The following is a 27465-nucleotide window of genomic DNA, read 5'->3' on the forward strand; positions in this document are numbered from 1 at the left end:
ACGTTCCAGCACCTCAACATCTCTCTTGAATTGAGGAGCCCAGAACTGTACACAGTACTCAAGGTGTGGCCTGACCAGTGCTGAGTACAGGGGCAGAATAACCTCCCTTGTCCTACTGGCCACACTGTTCCTGATGCAGTCCAGGATGCCATTGGCTCTCTTGGCCACCTGGGCACACTGCTGGCTCATCTTCAGTCATCTGTCAGCCAGTACCCCCAGGTCCTTTTTGCTGCTCTCCAGCCACTCTGTCCCCAGCCTGTAGCGCTGCTTGAGGTTGTTGTGGCCAAAGTGCAGAGCCCTGCCCTTGGCCTTGTTAAATCTTGTCCCATTGGCCTCTGCCCACCCATCCAGCCTGTCAGTGTCCCTCTGCAGGGCTCTCCTACCTTCCAACATCTCCACACCTGCTCCTAGTTTGGTGTCATCTGCAAACTTGCTGATGCTGGACTCAATGCACTGGTTCAGATCATCAATAAAGATATTGAACAGGACTGGGGGTGGATGTTCGGAGGAAGTTGTTGACAGAGAGAGTGATTGGCATTGGAATGGGCTGCCCAGGGAGGTGGTGGGGTCTCTGTCCCTGGAGGTGTTCAAAAACCGCCTGACTGAGACATTTAGTGCCATGGTCTTGTTGATTGGATAGGGCTGGGTAATAGGCTGGAGTGGATGATCTTGGAGGTCTCTTCCAATCTGGTTGATTCTATGATTCTGTGCTATGCTATGGATTTGTATAAGCAAAATGCATTTTCAGTATATTCAGCTTCTCTTCTTTTTTTTTTAATAGATATGTTACAATGTAATATTTTATATTCCACATCCTTAGTGCATTTTTTTACATCAAGCACCACACAAAGATCCTCTTCAAAATTCCTTCCCGTATGTCCTTGAGAAGATGAGAGGCAGTGATCACAGATGACAGATGCTAAGCATATTGTTTAGTGCTGTAGTTGAAACTTTAGGTACAGTAGTGGTAAAGACTACAAAAACTCCTCAGTTGCATGCTATAAAACATAATCTATTTTACAGTTCTTAATTAGGAGAAAGCTATAGGAATATCTGAAATTAAAACTGCCTGTTTGTTTTCTATATTATTATTTTAGAGACATATTCCTATGTATCTCCTTTGGTTGGTGCCTTTTTTTTGGCTCTGACTCCGATGGGGATTGTCATAGCTGCCAAACACCCAGCTACCAGAACTGTTCTCCATTCAGGATGGGAGCCTGTTATAACTGCCATGGTTATAAGCAGGTAGGTCTGTTTGTCTTGCTTCATCTTGATAGTCATCCTGTGCCTCTCTGTATGTTATTTAACACCTGATTGTACTTAAAAGAAACATTTAAGCAGTAAACAAAATTTAATCTTTCCAAAAAAAAGGAAATCACAAAGCTAAGTCACAGATGGGAATGAATGAGTGAGCCAGCAGTAGCCTATGGCAGCAACTGAGCAGAAGCATGCCATATCAAAAGAAGGAAATAGTGAGCTGCTGATCTCCTGCATTTTCCAATCAAGATTATCCACTGATCTAGGAGATTATTTAATGCAGGGAAAGTGATGAAGCTTTGTTGTACAAGAAGTAAAAATTAATATTTCAGTAACTATAATGACATTAGTCTGTAGCTGAGAGCGAGGTAATAGGGTGGAGGTAGAAATGAATTGAGAAGAAAATGGTGTCTTGAAGATGTTCTAAGACAGACTGCTAAAAATGCCTTTAACTTAACCTGCTTGCCTTATTGTAAATATTGCACTTTGTTTTTCAGTATTGGTGGCCTTATACTGGACACAACTGTATCTGATCCTAACTTAGTTGGAATTGTTGTTTATACCCCGGTAATTAATGGTAAGGCTCTGATTTGATTATGTGCTACTATGTGTCAATTGCTGAACTTTAGTTTGAGGAGAGTATATTACAGTACATTTCTGTTATGCCAAGTTTTGCTTTAGATGCCAACAGTTACTTTTAACAGGTAAGGAATGCTTTCTGATCTTACTACAACATTTAAAACGTAATAGAGAATGTGAGAAGTAGAAGCTAAAGTATGCATTAAGAAACTGAAAGTGTAAATATTAAGACAGCATATTTGAATATTAAATGGTCCAGTAATATATTGAAACCGTTTTGACTGAGGAAAATGTAGATAAAATGTTACTTTAATGGATTTTCTTATAAATATCTAAGGACAGATTCTTAAAACAGTGTTTTACTCCTTACATGTAATACATATAGGTATAAGAACTAACATAAATGCTGCAGGAATGTAAAGAGACTTCTCAAGTGAAGTCTGGGTTGTTTCCCATGCCTGGTGTGTGCTTCCAGGTGTGTAACAATGTATTTGTGAAAATTTGGACCTTATATTAAGTGCTCTCTCTTCTAATGGTAACAACAGAGTGATTTTTATACAACCAGTTAATATTTGTTGGACTGATGCAGTTTAACAGTGTTATATTTTAAAATACAATATCATAGGCTTGATACACATTGAGTTTGCAGTAATTATAATCACCAGATATATTTCCACTGTGTTGCTTCCTTGCTGATCTTTTCCCCTTTTGTTTTTCTCCCTTTGACTTGAAAGCATCAATAGCAGAAGCTGGTCAAACTGGTGGTGATCTTGCTACCTGCATCCCTCTCCTGGGCTTCAGCAAGAGCAGTGTGGCCAGCAGGGCCTTCAGGAAGACTGCAGAGGGTCTTTTCCTCAGAGTATCTGGAGACAGGACATGTTTGGGTGTGTTTTGGAGGCATGGCAGGGATGAAGGAAGGTTGATCAATAGGAAGGAAAGATTTCCTTTATAACAGGATAAACCTGTGGCTTCTTACCTGAGCTGGATCTGTGGTTTGACAGGGACATGGACAGGATGGAGTGGTGAGCCTAAGCCAACCTCATGGAGTTCAATAAGGCCAAGTGCAAGGTTCTGCACCTGAACTGCAGCAATTCCAAACACAGGTCCAGGCTAGGCAAGTAGTGGCTCCAGAGCAGCTTGGAGGAGCAGGACTTGGGGGTGTCAGTTGGTGACAAACACTCCATAAGCCAGCAATGGTTGCTGGCAGTCCAGAAGGCAGCCATGTGCTGGGCTGCATCCAAGACAGACCAGCAGGGCAGGGAGGGAATTCTGCCCCTCTGCCTTGTTCTGCTGAACCCCCACCTGCAGCACTGCCTCCAGTTCTGGTGCCCCCAGCATAAGAGAGATGTGGAGTTCCTAGAGGAGGGGAGATTTAGATTAGACATTAGGAAAAGACACTGAAACAGGTTGCCCAGGGAGGTGGTGGAAGCCCCATCCCTGGATCATAGAATCATAGAATCAACCAGGTTGGAAGAAACCTCCAAGATCATCCAGTCCAACCTAGCACTCAGCCCTAGCCAGTCAACTTGACCATGGCACTAAGTGCCTTATCCAGTCTTTTCTTCAACATTGCCCGGTGTTCAAGAACACTCCACCACCTCCCTGGGCAGCCCATTCCAATGCCAATCACTCTCTCTGGCAACAACTTCCTCCTAACATCCAGCCTAGACCTCTCCCTGCACAACTTGGGACTGTGTTCCCGTGTTCTGTTGCTGGGTGCCTGGGAGAAGAGACCAACTCCCACCTGGCTACAGCCTCCTTTCATGTAGTCATAGACAGCAATGAGGTCACCCCTGAGCCTCCTCTTCTCCAGGCTAAACACCCCCAGCTCCCTCAGCCTCTCCTCATAGGGTTTGTGTTCCAGGCCCCTCATCAGTGTCATTGCCCTTCTCTGGACACCTTCCAGCACCTCAACATCTCTCTTGAATTGAGGGGCCCAGAACTGGACACAGTACTCAAGGTGTGGCCTGATCAGTGCTGAATACAGGAGAAGAATAACCTCCCTTGTCCTGCTGGCCACACTATTCCTGATCCAGGCCAGGATGCCATTGGCTCTCCTGACACCTGGGCACACTGCTGCCTTATGTTCAGCTACTATCCAACAGTACCCCCAGGTCCCTTTCTTCCTGACTGCTCTCCAGCCACTCTGTCTCCAGTCTGTAGAACTGCTTGGGGTGTTATGGTTCCTCCCTCCAGCCCTTCTTGTAGATGGGCATCACATTCGCCAGCTTCCAGTCTCTGGAGACCTCTCCAGTGAGCCAGGTCTGTTGATAAATGATGGAGAATGGCTTGGCCAGCTCATCTGCCAGCTCTCTCAGCACCCTAGGATGGATCCCATCTGGTCTCATGGACTTGTGAGGATCCAAGTGGCTTAGCAGGTCCCTCCTGGATTACAGGGAGACTATACTGGTCCTTGGCTCCATCTGCCAGTTCAGGATGTTTTAAAGGCCAGCCTGGATGTGGCTCTCAGCAGCCTGTTCTAGTGTAAGGTGTCCCTGCCCATGGCAGGGGGGATTGGAGGTAGATGACCCTTGAGGCACCTTCCAACCCTGGCAATTTGGTGATTTCTTACATTATTTTGCACTTTTCTGTACTGCTGATTTTTTAAACCATTTCTCCAATTACTATGATGAGTCTGAATTCCAATTTCTGGCTTATAAGGTGCTTTAACTTAACTTGGCCTTTGCAAATTCCATATGGGTATGTTCTATTCTGTTAGCTGTTAATTAAATTAGTTATGACCACTTATTTTCCACATTGATAATAATATTTTATTATGGGCACTAAGTTTAAATTTTGAACCACATTGGCCTGATATAATTAATTTTTCAGAGGTTACTGCTGGAAGTGTAGCATGGGTTAGCACCAAAACATTTTGCTAAGTGCCTCTACAGTTGAGAGTCAGTCTTGCTGTTGCTGTGACCATAAGGCAAGCTGTTCAGCAAGAGGAAGAAATCATATTGCTTTGCCAGAAGAATCTTCTTGGCAAATTCATGTTAGTTCCCCTTTTACAGCTTTCATATTTTCTAGATACTCCTTAATTGTATTTTAAAATCATTTCTTCTACTATAAGAATATAAATCCCACTCATATGCAGATTCCTTGCATCATCCTTCATAGCCTTTTCAAAAGGTTTTTCCTATTCCAGCCCTCTGATATTCTCTAACCTCCAAGATAATCAGTTTGCAGAAATAATCACAGATAATTCATGTATTATTCATCCAGCTCTCTTAAGGATGCACTAAATTTAACTCGTCCTCAGGCTTTACATCCCTAACTTTTCTTAACAGTAGTCCTTGGATCTGCTCCTCCCTGGATCTGCTTCCTAAGAGCAGTATTGCTTCTTAGGTAAGCAGGTAAGCTTTCACTTCAGCTTAACACGGGAGACCGAGAAGGGCCAGGGAAGGGCGCAGAGGAGCACAGCTCGGGGGACGTTGCGGGGTCACCGCGGGACTGCTACAAGCGGCAGGCAGCTGCCCGCGGCTGCCGCTCGGGGAGGCAGCGCCGGCAGCTCTGCGGAGCTCTGGCTCCGGTGCGCTTGTTTTGGATCTAATTTTAGGTAAGCTTAAGCTTAAACTTTAGCTGTAGGCGACGCGAGGGACCGAGGAGAGACAGGAAAGGGGCAGAGTCTGCTGCTCTGGTGTGATCCTCACCAGAGTAACACAGCTGAGGAGGGGCTTGCCAGAATCCCGCCGGACTTTGAAAGGCGGCAGGGAGCTGCCCGCGGCTGCCGTCTGAAGAGCCAGCACCGGCAGCCTGCTCTCGGTGCAAAAAGAAGGGACGTGTCTAGCTATAGTGGTCTCCACACGGGAGAAGACCATGCGCCTGATCCCAGCCACAGTGCAGGTGGGGATCCAGACGGAGCCTCCGCAGGCTGAAGCCACCATTCAGGTTCCAGACTGTAGGGACGCAGCTGTCCAGACCACTGACTGCAGGGACTGTGTGAGGTTAGTGGCAGTACCAGAGGGTAGCGCAAAAAACAGCTGCGTGCACTGTGAGCAGGTGAATGACCTGCTCTGTATGCTGGCAGAGCTCAAGGAACAGGTAGACTAAGGAACGTTTGGGAAAGCGAAGGAGAAATAGGTTGGTGGAGTTATACTCTTAAGTCTCTGAGAGTCACTCACCGGGAGTCAGGGGAGCCCGATGCTACCTATCATCAGGCAGATGGAGAAGGAGGTCACTAGGCAGGAGGAAGTAGCCTAAGCAAAGGAGGGGAATGGATACAGGTCCCTGCTCAGGGAGGTAGGCAAACCCTTCCCTGGCTTCCCTCACCTCCCTGGTTACCCCTCCACAACAGATACGAAGCTCTGGAATTTGAGAGGCAGGATCGTGAAGCCACCTGTCAGGTGGAAGACAAAAGCTTGAATGGAGGGGGTAAGAGATGGCTACCTACAATGGATACAGTTCTCATGGCCTTTCTCAAAGCCTAATGCTCCTAGCAGATGTTCTAGTGATGATGAGCAGTTGCAGGCTGCTCTTGTAAGTGGAAGCATGTGTCCTGTTCTTTCACAGCAATTGGTTGTGAAACCTGGTTTGCCTGCATGTTTACATTTTACCTTTGTAGCATTTTTACCTAATGATTTGACTTAAGTAGATAATTGCTAAGAATGGCAGCTTATTATAAACATGCCTCTAGAGAAAAGGGTAAATGTACTGCTTTGGGGTTTGTTTTCTTTCACAATTTTATCAACAGAATTAAAGCAACATGTGTACATTCTCTAGAGAAAAAGAACTATCCAAATCTATCATAGCCCAGGGTGATTAGCTGATAGTCAGGTCAAAAGTTCCTTCAAGAATGTGGTAGGTGGAAGAGAGGGAACAGTGGGGCTATTGAAGCAGGCAGAGAGAGAATGAGTCCTTCAAGAAGGCAGGGATAGCAAGATTCATGTTTGTAGTTGTGGAGTCTCACAGTGATCCTGTGGAGATGATTCTGGTGATGATTGCACTACCTATACATTCAGCCTGTTGCATTTTCATGTGTTTTATATTTCTAGACTGTTCTTAGCCTTTGTCACCTGCTCCTTGCAATAGTGTGTAATCATAGAATCAGCCAGGTTGGAAGAGACTTCCAAGATCATCCAGTCCAACCTAGCACCCAGCCCTAGCCAGTCAACTAGACCATGGTACTAAGTGCCTCATCCAGGCTTTTCTTCAACACCTCCATGGATGGTGACTCCACCACCTCCCTGGGCAGCCCATTCCAATGCATGACAATGTTGTTTTCCAAGCTGCAGCAGCTTCATCTGGGTTCATCTGGGGTTTTAATGCATACCTCCTTGTTATGCATAAAGCAGTCTTTCCACACTTCTCAAAATTTGAACTTCTTCAGTGACTAGTAGTGGCCCATCAGTGAGTTGTTTGTAGTCCTGTGTCTGTATTTTCAGGACCTTAGCTATTATCCCAGACTTAAACTCTACATTATGAGAAGAGAAACCTCCTACCATGCTCCATCTTGGAGTGCTTAACAGGCAAAGACTAGAGTCCTGCCTTGTTAGTATAAGGTAATGGTTAGCCTAAGGGTCATGATCAGTTACTGCTAATAGCCATAATGCGACTGGGCTACAAGAGAAGCAGAGATGTTGAGGTGCTGGAATGTGTCCAGAGAAGGGCAACAAAGCTGGTGAAAGGCCTGGAACACAAACCCTATGAGGAGAGGCTGAGGGAGCTGGGGTTGTTTAGCCTGGAGAAGAGGAGGCTCAAGGGGGACCTCATTGCTGTCTACAACTACCTGAAGGGACATTGTAGCCAGGTGGGGGGTGGCCTCTTCTCCCAGGCAACCAGCAACAGAACAAGGGGACACAGTCTCAAGTTGTGCTGGGGTAGGTGTAGGCTGGATGTTAGGAGGAAGTTCTTCACAGAGAGAGTGATTTCCCATTGGAATGGGCTGCCCAGGGAGGTGATGGAGTCGCCATCCCTGGAGGTGTTCAAGAGGAGACTGGATGAGGCACTTAGTGCCATGGTCTAGTTGACTGGATAGGGCTGAGGGCTAGGTTGGAGTGGATGATCCTGGAGGTCTCTTCCAACCTGGTTGATTCTATGATTCTATGAAGAGTTTTCCAGCATCACTAAGGAATTCTGGTCTTCCCTCATCCACAGAAGAGGGGAGGAGAGTAACGTTTATGTGTTGTATGTGTGTGTGCTAACCTCCTCAAGCTTCAGAACTATAAGGATAAAGGTATTTCTGTTGGAAAATAAGTGAAAACCTATTTTGTGTAGAGGATGCAGGATGGCCCTGGTTTATGGTACACCTCCTGGAAAAGGAAATTGTGGGTACATGATTTTTTTGGTTGCTATTAGATTAGCCTCTCTTGGGTTTCATAATTCTACTGGCACCTTTTGATATTGCTTGTTGGTATAGTTTAGTGGACTGGGGTTTAGGAAATTTTTTGGTTAAGAAAGCACACATCTGTTGACCCTTATTTTCTGACATAAAAGGTGTGCTAGGCCACTTAACAGATGGCTTTTTAAAATATTACTGTTGCAGAAAGCTTCCTCTACCAGTGCTTTCCTGGCTTTGGAATTCTTTTAAGTAGAAGTTGTGAAAGGAGCTGAGGACTTTCCCATCAAAATGCATTTTTACTTGCTCTTAAAGTTTGCTGTTCCTTTGACATAGAGGATCTGAAAGAAACCAGCAAAGCTAGAATGAAATATTAATTTTGTCCAGGATTTTAAGCTTATGGAATTTTTTCAGTGGCAGTTGTCCTATCTTGAAGTCCTGAACAGCATGCACTGCAGAGTTTTTGATTGTTAAGCTTCCTGTGTGTGTCATTAAGTAGCTTTCAGCCTGGTCCTATCTAGATGGTTTACGTGTTCTTAGCTGTGAGACAAGCCACTTTCATTACGTGTATTACAGTGTGGAGCCATAAATCTTTTGGTTTAAGGAATATTAGTCTTGAATTTGAGCAACCTCAAAGGTTCCTACTCCTATTAACAATAGCTGCAAATATTTCCCAAGAATATTAAAATAGTTGTTAAGGAGACAAGCATTTATAGACAGCTTTGCTGCTGGTGGCGAGAAATATTTCACAACCACTTTTCCATTTCCCCCCTGTTAAACATGTTTTTGAAGATGAATAATTACAATTTAACCCAACCAACCATATCATTAAAAGTAACTCTGCTTTAAAAAAAAAAAAAAAAAAGAATTGTGTGGGTTTGGCCATAAAAGACTTGAGATTTAGATGTCTGTGTTTGATGTACTGAAGTTCTGAATAAAAAAGCTAAGCCCAAGTGTGGCTGTGCTTCAGCCTAGATGTTCAAGTTGATCTTTGTGTTTTCTAATAGATGAGATGGTTAAAATTTGCAAATCCTCTTACAACATCACAGTGTGTAGAATTTGGCTCAGGAATGCAATTTGCAAGTAACTGAATTCCTTTTGTGCTGAAAAAAGATAATGCCTGAAACAATTACATGCTTCGGAATATGCAGCAAGAATGAACTAAGGTGCAGTTGCCAGATACAGCCACTTTCCTATTTTCATTGCATACTTGGACAAAACATTGTGAGATACCTTAAGCATTTGCCTTTCAGGAGTTACTGCATAATAACCAACATGTTGGTAGACTTTACCCCATTTTTATGCATCTTGTAGAATGGAGGTTCTGCAAATTAAATCTGAAAACACCTGAAAATCAGAAATGCTTTGCAGGCTTTTTGTAGGAAAAAAAACCCTTGCCATTGCAAATAGTCTGAAGCAATACTCAAAGCTGTTGTAATATCTCTTGTTCTTTGGCTGTACATACTGTAGGAATATTTGATATCTGGAGGGAATAAATGTAGATCAAGGAGTATGAGAAACACATATGAGAAAATTTAACACAAAACTTATTGAATGCTTGTTGTCTGAGATGAAAGTTAAGCTTGTGTAATACCCAAATGATCCTTTTTTTGTCTGTTAGTAGGATGAATTGAATGACAGGCTTTCAGATTTTCCAGATAGCTTTTGCTGCAAATTGTTTTGGAGAATATGCAAAGAAAATATCCAGAAACTACTTCTCCTAAAAAAAAACCCCACCACAAAAAAAAACCAACAAAAAATAACCCAAGCCAAACAGAACCCCAAAACAAAGACGTTTTAAAACTCATTATTTATGTTCATCTCTTATACATAGTTTTGACGTCAGCTTTCGTGCAACAGGGCAGTGCTTTGGTTACCCATTGTCTCAGAGAGAAAACAGCTGAAATGTGTAAATTGCAAGGGAAAACGTTAGGGTACCTGTGTAGTAATAAAGCTCAATAGGCATGGGACAGGTCCCAACACACTGCAATAATTTCTGTCTCTTGGGAGCTTCTGGACTGGCACCAGACCTTTCCAAACATGCCACCAGCTTGTCAGGGTTTTGCACATGTTAGGGGGTGAAATTCCAAACCACTGGAGCTGACCACCAGCCGAGGCACTTGTCTGTACTCTGCCACACACCTTGCTGCTCATAATTATGCAGCCTTGAGGCAGATCTGATTATTCAACCTAGGGGCAGATACAGGACTCTGGCACATTGATCCTAGCCACTCCCTGAAGGTAAATGTACCAACATAATGAATGTACCACAGGAAAAAAAACTCATATAAAACTTTCTTACAAGCTTCAATCCTTACCTGAATCCTCATGTAATCTCACTTCTTGCTATCTCAGCCCTTTTGTCTTCTGCCAAAATCAACTGTCTTTAAGACAGCTCTGCTTTTTGAGACATGTGCTTGGATGACTTGGGTTAGCACAGCCTGCTCTTGCAAGCCCCTCTTTCTCCTCTCACAGATGGGAGGGAAAGTAACAGCAAAAACACCCTCTAGGTTGAGATAAAGAGTTTTATGATATACTACACAATTACTTTAGCCTGTTTGCAGAAAATGAGCTGCAAAATGCAGAAGCAGCAGCAGCAGAAGCCAGCAATTAAATGATTCCCCTCAACTCAAGCATGCAGCAGCCAACCTAGCAGAAAAGACCAGCATCTCAAAACAGGACCAGGCAACCTGCACAGGGAGCCTCTCCTGTTGCAGTCTGTACTTCAAGCATCATGATGAAAGTGCTCCAGCCAGCACTTTCATGTTGAAGCTGACATGGCAGCAGCATGGTAGTGAATATCAATGGCAGATTCAACTCAACTCTTGATGAACTCCCAGCCTGTACGGGGTCATAGGATTATGTCTATCCAGATGCAAGACTTTGCATTTCCTTTTGTTAAACTTCATGAGATTCCTCTTAACTCAGTTCTCTGGCCTGTCCAGTTCCCTCTGAATGGCAGGACATCCCTCTGGTTTATCAGCCACTCCCATTTTTCCCTGGAGGATGTTTCCCTGTTTATCAAAACATGTAGTGTGAGATCCGAGGTAAAAAAGAGCCTGGAACGTCACCCAGTACAGTGGATGATTTCAGACCTATGCAGCTTCCCATAACTTCTGGGTTTTTTAACCTGTAATGGGGGCTACGAGACAGAGACTTACTTCAAAATATTCCCTAAGATGCACTGAGGTAAAGTACTTTTAACATGGTGTTCTAAATAACATAGTTGCTTCTATTATTAGAAAAAAAGAACCATTATCCAGATAATGATTAATAGACTCATGCCCATAGGCTATTCACAAATGCATGATGTGGTTTTGGCTCTGCTTTGAATATGGTTTTCTGTGCTCATTAGACAAAAAAGAACTGTGATAACAATTTTCAGAAGAACTGTTCTTGCTTAGTTAGCCTTTAACTGGCTTAATAAAATGATGAGGTTTTAAATTTGCTTCTAATGCTGGAAGTCAGTGTGGCATCCTTCACGCTTGAGCACTGTCTCAGCTGCTTCTTGACAAAACAGCACTCTCATCATTCAACACATTTGCTGTTCTGAGAGGAATGCAGTTGCAGGATTTTACTTCTGAGAAGAAAAGTTGTATTCCTCTGTGGTATTGTTCTCATGAGATTGAGAAGCAGCTAACAAAACTCGTCTTTATGATAAAATATTTGCTAGGATGGCTGCAATGCTGTTCTCCAGGGAAAAAAAATCGACTTAATTTTAGTTCATGGAAGCAGTCTTCATATAAGTCTACAGAGATTTTCATAGTATGAGCAGCTACTGAGCACACAACCATTTTAAGCATTCAGAAGATGCTGAGAGCTATCAGTTTTGTGTAGTGACATTTTGTCTACCTACGCAGTTTTCTGTTTTCTGCTTCTTACAGGAATCTGATTAATCTGATGCTGCCAAGATAGCTTCTCATGCACAGTAACTGCTGTTACAAAACAAACTCAGTACCTCTGTGCACACTGAAGTGATTCATTCAATGCAAGCACAGCTTTATGAAAATCATCCTATGACCAACAAAATAATGAAGCTTGATTCTGTGCTGATTTGCACCTTGAATTTTTAAAGCACCAGATAGCCCTTTTGATCCCCAGTGTTTCCTGTGGCCTCATGCCCCAGCAGTACTTGCTGCTCACAACATTATCTCCATTCTCACTCTGCTTTCCATAACATCATTGTTCCTCTTCTGTGTTGCTGAGATACTGGCTGAGCAAGAGGCATCATGCCTAGCTTCAAGCTAGATGCTGACTGGCCAGCCAGCAACATACATTATTAACTACACAGCTCATATACTGCTTTTGTCTTAATGATGGCATGTGTTTGAATCTCTCTATTTACCTAGATAACCACTATTTCCTTCTTCTTAGCTTGTTTAACCATAGTTAGGACTGGTTAGTATCTCTGTCTTTGTGTCAGAGGTGGTTGAAATTGGGCCAAAGGATCAGAAATAATTAGAAGGAGGAATTGGTAGGTGAATTGACAGAATAAAAAGACACTGTCACTGTCACAGTCTCAAGCTGTGCAGGGGGAGGTATAGGCTGGATATTAGTAGGAAGTTCTTCACAGAGAGAGTGATTGGCATTGGAATGGGCTGCCCAGGGAGGTGGTGGAGTTGCCATCCCTGGAGGTGTTCAAGCAAAGACTGGATGAGGCACTTAGTGCCACGGTCTAGTTGATTGGATAGGACTAGACTGGTTGATCTTGGCTGGATAGGTTGGACTGGATGGATAGGTTGGACTGGATGATCTTGGAGGTCTCTTCGAACCTAGTTGATTCTGCGATTCACTGTACATTGGCATGTGGTGGAGGCTGTGCAGGATTCTAGGAGGTTTTTTACACTGTCAGTACTTTTCAGGGTTTTTTTTGTTATCTACCTGCACATGAGAGTTTGGAGAAGACTTTCTCTAAACCATATTTATACCAAAAAAAAATTTTTATGTTCAATAGCTATCCCTCAAAAGGCTGACAACCATTCTCACACATTCTTTCATGTCTGTGTTGTCCACACAATTGTTTTTAATTGCTATTTCAAATGGGCAAATTTCCATTTCCCTTCATTCTTTTCTTTCACTCACTTTCCCTGTTATTAATTAGGGTTCAGATAATCACTCACATTTTGATTCCCTGAGTTTGTTGAAGCAGGTAATTATCAGTCACAATAGGAAATACTTGAAATGTAAGGGGGTTGTACCAGTGTGGCTTATGGTTGCATTGCTACAAACCTCAAAAACATGCCTTGAAAAACAGCCCTGCTTACATCCATCTTTTATTTCTTCTTACAGTGCTGTCAGGCATACAGATAGTGAGGAGTTTGCAAAGTTTTTTGCTTAATATTGTTTTGAATGTGTCAGTTATTGCAGTTGTTAGCCTGCTTGTAATTACCCAGATTGCTTTTATCTCCTCTTTTTAAGCAGCAACTGTTTCATATTTTCTAGTCATATAGCACCATCCTCAGCTTTGTAGCTCTATTAAGAAACAGTTTTACATAACAGGTTTTTGGTAATTTAGTCACAGAAATTATCTGATCTCCATCCAAATGCAGCACATTGATCTCTAATTTTATTTCTGCCTTCTGCCTCCCTTTCCATACCTTATTCTCATTGTCAGAAATCTCAAACTTACTGTTCTTAGTTTTAAAAAAATGTTTTGGACACAACTTAGATTTGATTTTTTTTTAATGTTTAAGCCTCTTTTGCAGCTTAGATAAACACCTTATCTCACTTCTTCTGAAGTTCATTTGAAAAAAAAAGCCACTCTTGTTTTAATTTTCCTTGCAAATGCTGACTTAGCCTTTTGGTAGTTCATCTTTTGTTTCTGTATCTCATGACTGGCATGCAGGATGCAGGTAGTTATGCTGAAGAGTCCTTTTTGCCAATGCCATTTTTTTTTTCTAATATCTCTCTATTTATATTTTAAGCTTTTTGCTTTAAAGTTCTAGTACCTGATTAGGTTTAGCCTTTAACTGTGTCTTTAAGCATTGGTGAGGTAGGGAATTTTTGAGTTCTCAGTATTAGATCTTTGTCATCCTGATCACTCCATGGTCACCAAAGCAATTTGGTAAATCATGTCTTCTGGTGACTGCTAAGCATCAAATAGTCAAACTACTATTAACAAAGGCATTCACTTCCCAAAGTGGGCACAAGATCTGTGTTACTTGCTCCTAACCATATCTTCTCAGAGCAACCTGTGGCTGTGTAAAGTAGCTGAGGAAGAAAAAAAAATAGTGCCACTGCATTCTGTAATTTAGATAAAACAAGTTGGTTTGGTTGTCTGCTCACTGCAGTGAAAATCCATAGAATGTAGCCTAGCTTGGAAGAAACCTCAAAAGTTCATCCAATATTCTGTGGGAAAGGGAGCCCAGATGAGGTTATCAAGCGTCCTGCCCATTCTTGTCTGTAACAGCCAATGATGCACCAAACTGGAGCCCAGATTTTTCCATGCTTAGTGTTGACCTGCCTTTAACTGATACACATTTGAAGGATATTTCTCTTTTTGACTTTTTTTTTTGTGTAGGAGACTGTGGCAAGCTTAGAGGAAGTTGGTAAACTGAAAATGTACCACTTATTGCCTTTTGTATTTCAGGTATTGGTGGTAATCTAGTAGCTATTCAAGCCAGCAGAATTTCTACCTACCTCCATTTACACAGCATCCCTGGAGAGCTGCCAGAAGAAGCCAAGGGTTGCTATTATCCATGCAGAACCTATTACGGTACAGGTATGTGTTGGTCAGTTAATTGTTGAAACTGCTGTTTCCTGTTTCCTCTTTTTTCACCCTGCAGGCCAGACTGTACCACCAGTGAGAAATGGCAGCAAACAGAACCTGTGTGCAATCCAAAGGCAGCAGAGGAGCAAGAGTTTCCTTTGCCTGCAGCTGTTTGTCTGTGAGAATTACAAGGAGCTCTCTGCAGGTGGCCATGTGTGCAGAGGAAGGAAGAGAAAGGTGTAGCATAGCAGGACACTGATACCCCCTCACAAGGATTTCAGCCCTCATCTCTCCTTGCCTTGTTTACTTGCTTCCTAACCTTAATAATTTAACTTTGGAAATTCAATCCCCATCTAGGACTGAACTTAATGGATAATACTATTACTAAACCATGTCCCTGCTTTCTATTTCCCATTTTTCTTTCTAGGTTCTTGCTTTCAGAATTACTCCTCTGCTGTGTTTGCCCCCTTTCCTAATAATGTAGCAGCTGTAATGAAATGTAATGTGCAATAGGTTGGACTTGATGATCTTGAAGGTCTTTTCCAACCTGATTGCAGGGTCCTGCACTTTGGCCACAACAACCCCAAGCAGTGCTATAGGCTGGGGACTGAGTGGCTGGAGAGCAGTCAGGAGGAAAGGGACCTGGGGGTACTGATAGATAGTAGCTGAAGATGAGCCAGCAGTGTGCCCAGGTGGCCAAGAGAGCCAATGGCATCCTGGCCTGCATCAGGAACAGTGTGGCCAGTAGGACAAGGGAGGTTATTCTTGCCCTGTACTCAGCACTGGTCAGACCACACCTTGAGTCCTGTGTCCAGTTCTGGGCCCCTCAATTCAAGAAGGATGTTGAGGTGCTGGAATGTGTCCAGAGAAGGGCAACAAAGCTGGTGAAGGGCCTGGAGCACAAATCCTATGAGGAGGGGTTGAGGGAGCTGGGGGTGTTTAGCCTGGAGAAGAGGAGGCTCAGGGGTGATCTTATTACTGTCTACAACTACCTGAAAGGGCAGGGGGTTGGCCTCTTCTCCCAGGCAACCAGCAATAGAACAAGGGGACACAGTGTCAAGTTGTGTCAGGGGAGGTATAGGCTGGATGTTAGGAAGAAGTTCTTCACAGAGAGAGTGATTGGCATTGGAATGGGCTGCCCAGGGAGGTGGTGGAGGCACTGTCCCTGGGGGTCTTCAAGAAAAGCCTGGATGAGGCACTTAGTGCCATGGTCTAGTTGATTGGATAGGGCTGAGTGATAGGTTGGACTGGATGATCTTGGAGGTCTCTTCCAACCTGGTTGATTCTATGATTCTATGATACTGATTCTATGATTCTGTGATTCTGTAACAGTATGTATTGCACTTTCATATTTATGAAATTAACTGGAACAAATGAGAAAAATGGTACCTCTGAGGTCAGTTTTTAGAAATATAAGGTACTTTGGAGCATATCTGGAATATGGTGTCCAAAACATTCTCTTTCCTAGGAAGGCTTTAGGACATCACTGCAGCTCCAAAGAAGTAGATTGTATTACATGAGTACGGAATGAGAGGAAATAGTTTGTAGCCTCTTTTGGAAGAGCCCTGCTTAACTTTTCTGTCAGACATTAGAGATAGCTTTTTCCCCTCATGTGAAAATCCTCAAGGAGTCTTCTGGCAGAAAAATGTCAACTGACAATAGTCAATACTGTGGAATTCCAGAATTGCTTTTTATATATAATTTAATAAAAATCTGTTAAAGTAATTGAAGAGCTTAACTAAATGTTGGATTTTTTTTTTTTATTGTAGGTGTAAATAACAAATCAGCCCAAGTTCTGCTTCTTTTGGTGATTCCTGGACACCTGATTTTCTTGTACACTATCCACTTAATGAAAAGCGGCCACACTTCCTTAACTCCCATCTTTATAGCAGTATATTTGTTTGCAGCTCTGCTACAGGTAAGAACAAGTATAACTGGAAAGTGCTTGTATAAAATCAAGTTCTTGAAGGAAAAAATGTTTTATCTACTTCCTGACATCTCATGAGTAGTACAAGAAGGTAAGGGTTATCACAGGCTTTCAGTGGAGTTTGGAAGTCACTGAGGGTATCTCCACATGTATACAGCTCACATAGGTGTGAGTAGTACAAGAAGGTAAGGGTTAACACAGGCTTTCAGTGAAGTTTGGAAGTCACTGGGAGTATCTCCACGTGTATACAGCTCACACAGGTGTGAGTAGTACAAGAAGGTAATGGTTAACACAGGCTTTTCAGCAGAGTTTGGAAGTCACTGGGAGTATCTCCACATGTATACAACTCACATAGGTGCATCTGTATTTTGAGTAGCTTTCAGAAAATGCTGTTTGACTTCCCAGTCATGCATCTTCTTCTTTCTCTTTCCTTTGCTTCTTGGAACCATCACATCTGAAATGCCCATCTCCAGAGGGCAGATGAAGAGAAGGAAATGTAGCATTTATGAATGGTGAATACATCATGGAAAGCTCTCAAAGAAATCTAAAATGATTCACATTACTGTTTTTTAAGCAATAGACAAGAATGTTGTGGCTTGCTTGGTGAATTCTTAGTTCTTAATCTATATTAAAGTTGCAATTAGTATGAGAGGCATCACTGTACAAGAAACTGTAATTACATTAATTGTCAAATGTTGTTACATTATTTTGGCTGGTCTTACTTAGGAGCCTGATCACACCCAGGAAGGGCAGTTCTTGAAAGGCTCCTTATGAAATAACAATGTCTTAAGTTGAAATAATTTCAGTTAGAGAAATCAATAATGCAAAATGAAATGTTTGTAGTAAATTCACAGCCAGTTTTTAGCTAAAACCTGCCTGAATTAACTATGTGACCAATTTAGTTTTAAAATGGAAATGACAGTACCATCAGTCACTGTCCCACATGACATCCTTGTTTCTAAGATGGAGAGACATGGGCTTGATGGATGAGTGACTTGGCGGATAAGGAACTGGCTATACAGTTGCACTCAATGAGTTGTGATCAGTAACTTGATGTCCAGGTGGAGACCAGTAAGTGAAGTTCTTCAAGGGTCTGTTCTGGGTCCAGACCTCTTTTGTCAGCAACATGAACAGCAGCATTGAGTGCACCCTCAGCAAGTTTTCAGTTGACACCAAGCTGTGTGGTGCAGTGGACTCATGAGGGAAGGGATGCCATCCAGAAGAATCTTGACAGGCTTGAAAAGTGGACTGGTGCAAACTGTACAAGGTTCAACAAGTCAAGGTTCAATGAGTGTTGATTGATGAGAATCATAGAATCAACCAGGTTGGAAGAGACCTCCAAGATCATCCAGTCCAACCTAGCACCCAGACCTATCCAATCAACTAGACCATGGCACTAAGTGCCTCATCCAGTCTTTTCTTGAAGACCCCCAGGGACAGTGCCTCCACCACCTCCCTGGGCAGCCCATTCCAATGCCAATCACTCTCTCTGTGAAGAACTTCTTCCTAATATCCAGCCTATACCTACCCTGGCACAATTTGAGACTGTATCCCCTTGTTCTATTGCTGGTTGCCTGGGAGAAGAGGCCACCCCCCCACCTGGCTACAATGCCCCTTCAGGTAGTTGTAGACAGTAACAAGATCACCCCTAAGCCTCCTCTTCTCCAGGCTAAGAGTAAGGAGTGCACTCATGCGGCCCAGAAGGCAGATTGTAACCTGTTCTGCATCAAGTGGAGAGTGGCCAGCAGGTGATTTTTCCCCTTTAATCTCCACTTGTGAGACCCCATCTCAAATACTGCGTCCCTGCATAAGGACACAGAACTGTTTGAGTGAGTCCAGAGGAAGGCCACAAGGATGACCAAAGGGCTAGAGCACCTGTGCTATGAGGATAGGCTGAAGAAGGTAGGGTTATTCAGCCCAGAGAAGAAAAGACTCCAGGGAAATCTTAGAGCTGTCTCCCAATACCTGAGGGGATCCTACAGGAAAACTGGAGAGGGACTTTTCATAAAGAGGGTGTCTAGTTACAGGACTAAGGGGGATGGTTTTAAGCTGAGGGAGAGTAGGTTTAGTCTATAATTTAGGAAGGAGTTCTTCAGTATAAGGGTGGTGAGAGTCTGAAATAGTTTGCCCAGAATGGCTGTGGATGCTCCCTCCCTGAAGGTGTTTAAGGCTATATTGGATGAGGGCTTGGACAACCTAGTGTAGTTGAGAGGCATCCCTGCTCATGGCAGGTGGGTTGGAGTAGATGGTCTCTAACTGTTCTGAATTGCTTTTCTATGTTTCTCACACTACTATTCCGATACAGAGAGGTTTTGAAAGCTATTACTATTTTCATCTCATAGGAGACTTCTATACCTGGTAACTGGTAATCTTCCAACCTTTGCAAGTGAGAATGTGATACTAGAAATACCAAATTGCTTTTCATTTTTCTCTTGCAGAACAGTCCTACTTTCTAGTCCTACCACTTGCTTTGTTATGTTATACCTTAACTCTCTTCCATCTGTCCTTTCTAACAGCTTCAATCCTTTGGCCCATTTTGGTAGAGCTTTTCTAAGTCTTGCTCTCTCAGTGATACTAAATTCCCATAAGCTTAACATAAACAGAGTGGGGCAAGAGTCCCTGTTAATGCTTCTGCTGAAGGTAAGACTGCAGTGTGATTTCAGCCATTATTAGACTTCAGAGATTTCACATGGGAATCAGCTGGAATTTGTAAATGGATCTGAAATTCATGCAGTCTACCTTCTCCACTGCAATCATAGTGGATTTAAGGATACAAACCCTTTCTTTTAGTTTTCCCACCTTTAATAGTACAGTTGTTTCTGTTCTTTAAATAAGTGCATATTCTAAAAGGATTGTTCAATTAAATGTATAAATTATTCCTATTGAAATCCAAGGCTATATTTCCTTTAACTTTAGTGGAGCAAGGATTTCACAAGTATATTTTCATAATGGTGGGGAAAACTGCACAAATATTTATATTAATCTGCATCCAACTAGAACTTCTAGGCTTGAGTTCAAGAGGTCTGAGTTAGCTCTGTAGTGAACAGTCTGTTATGTGTTTATGAATGGCAGAACCAGAAGAAAATGAAATGTAAAAAAAGCTATGCTGAGGAAGGTATACCCTGTGAATGTGTAGGGTAGTTCACATAATGCAGCATGCAGTATCTGGGCGAGCCAGTGTGCACTAATGAGAACCAGCAAATTGGTTTTCAATGTGTTTTGGATTTGATGAGTGGCCTCTGTTCAAAAGGAACCCTCTTTTCTTGCAAATGTTACAAAATCAGGTTCCACACAAGCACATACCAGTATGCTGCCACATGCAGGTGCAATTTGGTGTTTGATCAACAAAGAATACATTAACTGAAAGCCAGACCTCCACCTTTGCCTCAAAAAGGCTCAAGTATTTTGTAACTTTATGAGGCTATGCACTGTGCAAGGTTTCATCCTCTGTCTTGTCAACCTCCAGCAGAATGAGAGCAGTGCTGGAACTGCCAAACCATCAGACCTGGCACAGGGCTTTGAGCATTCAAAGGCAGCCTCTGTTCTGCATGTTCTCACTGAGCCAGTAAAGTGCCCTCTAAGGAATTTTCACACCTCCTAACCAAATCTGAGCACACAGTTATGTTACAGAGTCGAGGAATAAACAAACAATAGGAGATTCCTAGAGCTATTACCAAGCAAAGAAGTAATTCCAAAATGCAGTCCTTATCCAATGAAGGACAGATATCTAAGGCAGTGAAGTGACTTCTGCAGTGCTTCAGGGCAGTTTGCACCAAAAGACAACTGGGAATTCAGCAGTGCTTGTAAGAGCTTTCAGCTCACATCAGAAACATGTTGGATTTCTCAGTAGTGTGAGGATTTCAGTGATGGTGTGGGCCTCACTGATGTGGAAAAGTAACTCCTGGGGTATACTGTACATTAGAGAGAAATAAGGAAGGTTATGTTTATGGAGAAAATATTGATGCATTTTAACTACTGCTTATTTTAAATAGGAAAGTTACTTGTGAAATGTAGAACATGTAACTGTTAAGGAGACTTGCACGATTGAAGGAAATAGGAAAACTAAGGTCCAAACCTGGGCAGTTCTGCATTGTCAAGGTTTTCTCAATGCAGCACAAGAAGGAGGCTTGCCTGATTCACTGGGATCTGAATGGGGAGTATCACCTGCTCTTTCACTTCCAGGCATGCTGCTGTTTGTGGCAGAAGTCTGGCTCCTACCAGGTCCTTAGCAAGGGTACATCTTTTTTTGCCTCCAGTAGGCTGAGCTCAAAGTTCTTCTGTATGTAGCAAGACACACTGAGCTGTGCTACAACTAGTGCAGACTGAGCATGTGATGGTCTCATTCTGCTAGCTATAAAGAGGAAATATCAAGGATTGTCAAGATACTTATTTAATATTTTGTTAGTCTAAAAGTGATGCTGCCTTTAGTTTCATTTTCCTCAAAGTTGACTGTATTTTTTCAGAAGAGTAATAACTTCGTATATCTTCCTTTATCAAAAACCTGGCAGGTTGCCTGTATTTTTGCAGTCTTTGCTCTCACCTTTATTTTCTTGCCCAGTGGCTATAGAATGTCTCCCTTTGCTTACATAGGTCTTTTTATGTAAATAGATGTTTAGGTATTTTTAACCTTTTTTTTAAACCTAAAGATTATTTAATACTTCAGTCTGAAAGAATTCCAAAGGCTCTATTTCATAATTCTACCACTATTAATCTACTTTTATTTCCCCAAAAAACCCACTTCATTGTTCTCTTCCTCAGTATATGAAGCAATTAAAAATTACTAGCTCACATCTCAAACAGTTCTGCAACAATTTTCAGGTTCTTATCACTTTCCTGCAGCGCTTTATGTTAAACAGATGATGTCTGTACTATCTTTCTAGGCTTTTCTGTAATGTGGATCCCTCAAAATCAGCTGGTTTTCAGTTTGAAGTATGAAGGCTTTCTTCTTCATAGCATGAGCACAGGCTAGAAGTACACAGTACTTGCACTGCTGTGCCACTTGTGTCATTGTGCTGAAATGAGAGTAGGTCAGTGATAAATCCCAGAGAATGTGAAGTGTGGTGTCACTTAAAGTCACAAGTGTCATATAGTGTCTTTTGTATGATTTTGTGTTGCCTTTTTACCTCTGGCAGATCTTTCCAAGTGACTGTTACCACTTGAAATTCATGCACTTCTTCACAGAGAGTGTGATTTGCTGTTGGAATGGGCTGCCCAGGGAGGTGGTGGAGTCACATCCCTGGGGGTGTTGAAGAAAAGAGTGCATAAGGCACTTAGTGCCATGGTCTAGTTGACTGGATAGGGCTGGGTGCTAGGTTGGAGTGGATGATCTTGGAGGTCTCTTCCAACCTGGTTGATTCTATGATTCTATTCTATGACTTTCTTAGTTTCAAAATTCATCAAACTCATAGTAGGGCTTTCTCCTCCCCCTCCCCTCTCCCACCCCCCAAATGACAGTCAATTAATAACTTTAATCACTGTCTTTTCCCATTACTTAGAAGTGAAATACCATTAAAGGTTTCAGTCACTTTGATATTGCAACACCAACTGTAGCCAAACAAGCAACCCTTTCCAAAGCCTGGTCTGTATAATTCTTAAATCTGTTTCTAGCCATGCAAATGCATGACAATGCCGTTATTCCTTCACCAAAATACAGGCTGGTGAGGTGCAGACTCATTCTACAAGCAGAATGTCCCAACTGCCTTCATAGACTTTCATAAGCATCAGTTAATCTATTATGTTACAACTTTTCTTCCTATTCCTTGGCCAGGCTTGGGATAGTTTGTGTTAGGTGTTATGCACCTGTAAGTTGATATGAGAAGGTTTCCAAAACTCCATTTCCAGACTACCCATTTCTCCTAATAGTCCAAGTCATTTATTTTAGGGTGAAAAATATATAGACAAATTACAGGTTTTCATGTCACAGTTTTTAAAAGCCAAAAGTGCATTTAAAACTTAAACTGCCATTTCAATTGAGCCATGTCTGCTGTGTCTGATTGGTTGTATCATATAAATGCATTGTAAGTGATTCTTGGAAGGAAGGCTTTCATCTTCTAATAGAACCATTGTTGATGTGGGGCGCTAGAGTCTTCTGTGCACATCCTGCAAGGGATGTTAATGTGCAGTATCTTCTATAAACAGGCTTCTTTTTGTCTCTGTTAGAAGAAGGAGCTGACTCAAAGAATCTGATAGTTTTCCAAAGAAAACATCTGGTTTAAATATATTTGTTTGGATTCCAGTCAGCGTACCTAGGACTTGCATAATTAGCTTAGACTACAGAGTTCCCTTTTCAGAAGATCTGTTTGTATAAATAAACCATGCATTTTTCATTAAGCAAATACTCTTTTTTTTTTTTTAATTAGAAATTCAAGCTTGTATTTTAACATGCACTCTTGCAAAGCAAAGATGAACTGAGAAACTTTTCCATTGCTTTTTTTGACAATTTTTTATCTGATGTTCGTTTTACTGTGTTTCATATTGTGGGAAAGTGTCTTGCAACTCTTTGTTGTCAGTATTTCAGTATGCTTTTGATGCCAGTTATTTATTATTTGCTAAAGAAAATATTAATTTTGTGCTATTACTACTTTTGATACTATTAATGTATGCAGTAGGCTTTAGAAAAATGGATTATGACAGTAACCATCTTTTATTTACCCTTCCTAAAGATCTGATGAACAGATGTGTTTATTTCAGGCTAAGCAGCTCCTTAGAAGAGACAAGAAGAAATGGATGCTCAGTTAGTGGTCCTTTTTCCATTCACCTCATGTCATGCCACACCACACCTAGAATCATAGAATTAACCAGGTTGGAAGAGACCTCCAAGATCATCCAGTCCAACCTATCACCTAGCCCTAGCCAGTCAACTAGACCATGGCACTAAGTGCCTCATCCAGGCTTTTCTTGAACACCTCCAGGGATTATGACTCCACCACCTCCCTGGGCAGCCCATTCCAATGCCAATCACTCTCTCTGGGAAGAACTTCCTCCTAACATCCAGCCTATACCTCCTCCAGCACAACTTGAGACTGTGTCCTCTTGTTCTGTTGCTGGTTGCCTGGGAGAAGAGACCAACCCCCACCTGGCTACAACCTCCCTTCAGGTAGTTGTAGAACATAATGAGGTCAGCTCTGAGCCTCCTCTTCTCCAGGCTAAAGAACCCCAGCTCCCTCAGCCTCTCCTCACAGGGTTTGTGTCCCAGGCCTTTCACCTGCCATGATTGCTCTGAACCAGTCTCTTATCAGACAGCTGTGCAGCATTAAAAGAATACTTCTCTAAAGATGGATTAATGGTTATGCATACCTTTGATACTAAGATCAAACCTCTTCAATGTTCAGATGCTCAGCTGGGAATGAAATCTTTTACTCTGAGGCAAACTCAGCCTGGAGTGGCAATTTCATAATATGTGTTGCAGGTGTTCTTTACTGAGGGCTGAAGCTGGTGTTCCAGGCATGAAAGTAGCTTCTAGGGCATTTTTTCCCCCAGTTTGTACAGATGAAGCTATTCTTTATATCTCATTGGATTTCAGCTCTGATCTAGACCTGTGGATAGAAGAGTTGCACGTGTGTTGAGCATTTTCTTCTGGGGCAGCATTGGTTGCTTCTGAATGTCCTCAAAGCCCTCCTGATGCTCTTGCTGTACGGAATGACATCTTGAGTGAGAAGTGCAGTTGTGTGCTTCATTGGAATTTTTGCTTTTTCTTGCCATCTTCAGAAGTCCTCAAGCACACAATGGGTGAAGAATGCTATAAATTATGCAGTGCTTTTTCTACCTGTGCATGTGATTGACTGAAAGAAGTTGGCTGAGTGTCCGTGTCTGTAGCTGTGTGGAGTGTTTCAGAAAGCTATTTTTGGAGACTAGAATGATTTTTCAGAAGCTGTTCTATATAATAGTGCTGTGTACTAAAGAGACAGTAATGTTGGCTGTTGGCTTGCTTTAGATGCAATTTCTGTGATAATAATCCAGACTTTGTTTGATGTTCCCTAGGTGTTTACTCTGTTATGGATTGCTGACTGGATGGTGCACCACTTCTGGAAAAAAGGAAAAGATCCTGACAGTTTTTCTATTCCTTATCTGACTGCACTGGGAGATCTGCTTGGAACTGCCTTATTAGCTATAGGTTTTCACTTTCTGTGGCTCATAGGTGACAGAGATGGTGATGTCGGAGACTAGCTGCTCCAATGGATGCAGTGACCTTTCCTGGAATATTGTCAAGGCCACTTGGATGTCCTCAAAGTGATTGTTCCATCTGGTATAAGTAAATTGAGATGACACAGATAAAAACCAGCCTTAATGATTTTAATGTGGTTTGTTTCTTAAAAAATAGGATGGAACTAGGAGGATACTTGAGACTTTGAAGCCAAAGTGGATTGCTGCTAATCAAAACCATCTGAGTAGACAGAGTGAAGGGCAGATCAATCCTTTATCAAGTTTTAATTTTTTAAAAGATCTGTTGTTTTAAAAGAACAGTTCCTTACCTGTATGGCAAACCAGAACAATCTCTAATTGCTCATTCACTGGTGATGGAGAAGAGGGTAAGACCCAACCAGTGGCTTACCTTGTCTTTCCCTCCTGGGAACAAAGTGGGTATGGATTTTCATCTTACCACAGAAGTGGTTAGTGGACCTCAGATGAATACAGTTTCATAGACATTACTTAATTAGCTGATGATATGTTCTTATCTTGCAGTTTCAGGGCTGTAGCTCTCTGACCGTTGCAGACTTGATATCAATAGTAACTGTTATGGTGAGTTGAACCCTGACAGTCTAAACACTTTGTGGCTTTATTTCATGTATATTAATGTGACCATCAACATTTTTGGAATTAGACACTTGAAAAGCACTTTGTGCTGAAAAAAAGCAACCTACTTATTTTTCTGTTGTGACTTATTAGAAAAAGACCATAGTAAAGACAAATAAAGTGACCCTGACCTGATCAATAATAATGAATTAACTCCTTGCATTGGAAAGTGTATTTTCATTTAGCAACTGAAAGGATGTTTCCCTAACTGATATTAATGGTGGTGTGATGGCCAGTGTCCTGATTTTAATGACATGTTTAGAGGTGTTGATTCAAATGTAAATACCGATGATCCCTGATGAAAATTTGGGGGATAAAAGATCATGTTTCCTTTTTTAGACATTTATGTGAACTTCTAAAATTGCAGAGCTATCTACATGATCCATTTCTAAGCAATAGTCTCTGCTAACAGGCTTGCTGCTTTCAAACATGGCAGTAATGTAGTCGATACAGGATATGTCTGTTTCTGAACGATCTCTCTTACTTGTATACCTCAGTGTTTCAAAGAAGACATTGATCACGAGGACTCTGGCTGCCACTTTGAAAAGATGTACTAATTGCTCTGTGTTAAGATCTAGTGAGAGCTCCTCACAGCATATGCTTTCAAAGGCTGCAGCAGAACAAAATGAACAACCCGTGCTTGAAATGTGATTTATCGGTTTAAAATTTGAGACTTAAGTTAGACAACTAAGTCTGTATATCAGCCTATGTTGTAATCCTGTAAATGTTAGCCAAGTGATTTATCACATATGAATCCTCCTTTTTCACTTGGTGGACTTGCTCAGATTAATTTGTGTGGATAGTGTTAATGGGACTTCTGTAGGTGTCAGTCACCTTAAACTCTGTGGAAATTGAAGGTGTTTGCAATTCTGAAAATGAAACCAGCTATTCAGTGCCTACGCAGGGATTTAGATGCCTGACTTTTAGCTTCCTCATGTAAACCCTTTTAGTTAAGCTTTTTCTTATGGCTATGATAATATAGTTGTTTGAACGAGTCATCTGTATTATGTCTTTTACTGAAACAGTTTCTTGTATGTAGCACTGCAGGATATACCATTAAATAGTTTCAAATGGTCTAGATGTAATTTTTTTTTCCACCAATGGTTGCTTGTTTGGTAGAAATTTTTCTGTTCTGATATGCCTTCTGATTCAATTAGGCTGCCATTTCAAGCACTTTTCTTTACTTGAGTTACTGTCTTTTAATTGATTTTCTAATTAGTTTGAAAATTAATAGCAAGATTTTTTTAAAACACAGATTTCTTGAGCTGCTTGTAATCAGTGCTTCATCCAACATGCCAGGGCATTGTAGTGTTCAGTCAGAGAGAGTATTCTCAGTGTATTAAATGTTTTCCCAGTAAATAAAAACCAGTTGGCATAGTCTGCTGACAAATGGGTGAGTGTTTGGATTTCAGAATTGGGAAAGAAATGTTCAGTGGGGTAAATGAAGGAAATTTTGGAGAATAAAATCATATAATGAAATGGGGTAAATTAAGGAAAACTTGGGGAAAAAAGAAAGAAAACTACATTGTCAGACTGGGATAATCTGGGCATGGGAACAGCAAGTGATGGAAAACTGTGATGGTAGCTTCAAGATGGGGGAAGCTTGTTGCATGGTTGAAAGAGCAGAATCCATATTGTGGGAAGAGGTGCAAACTTTGACACAGCATTCACTGTGGGAGGCAAGAGCAAACAGAAGGAAGTTATTTGGAGAACAGAATAAAAAGGCACAGCCAAGCTTGTTTTTCAAGAAGGGAAGAAAAATATAACTCATGTTGAAAGGAGTTGGGGAAGAGGTGGAAAAAGAGGCTTTGGGGAATGGTGGAAGTGAGAAAGAAGACAACTGCCCTCAGTAAGATATGGTTAAAGAGCAGTTTGAGTGGAGAAAGAAGTGTAACATTGATAAAGCAGAGGGAACCTTGATCT

General features: G+C 41.9%; 1 protein-coding gene across 1 annotated transcript in view; it reads left to right on the forward strand.

The window, feature by feature from the left end:
- Positions 1-26922, forward strand: part of SLC41A2 (solute carrier family 41 member 2) — a 42794-nt gene extending 15872 nt beyond the window's left edge. The window contains exons 6-10 of the mRNA XM_064155422.1: positions 1098-1245; positions 1755-1834; positions 14703-14834; positions 16592-16740; positions 24730-26922. Coding sequence (XP_064011492.1) covers positions 1098-1245; positions 1755-1834; positions 14703-14834; positions 16592-16740; positions 24730-24915 — 695 coding nt within the window. The 3' untranslated portion in view covers positions 24916-26922. The remainder of the gene's footprint in view (positions 1-1097; positions 1246-1754; positions 1835-14702; positions 14835-16591; positions 16741-24729) is intronic.
- Positions 26923-27465: the final 543 nt, after the last annotated feature.

Source organism: Pogoniulus pusillus, chromosome 15, assembly GCF_015220805.1.
Source record: "Pogoniulus pusillus isolate bPogPus1 chromosome 15, bPogPus1.pri, whole genome shotgun sequence".
Classification (NCBI taxonomy): domain Eukaryota; kingdom Metazoa; phylum Chordata; class Aves; order Piciformes; family Lybiidae; genus Pogoniulus; species Pogoniulus pusillus.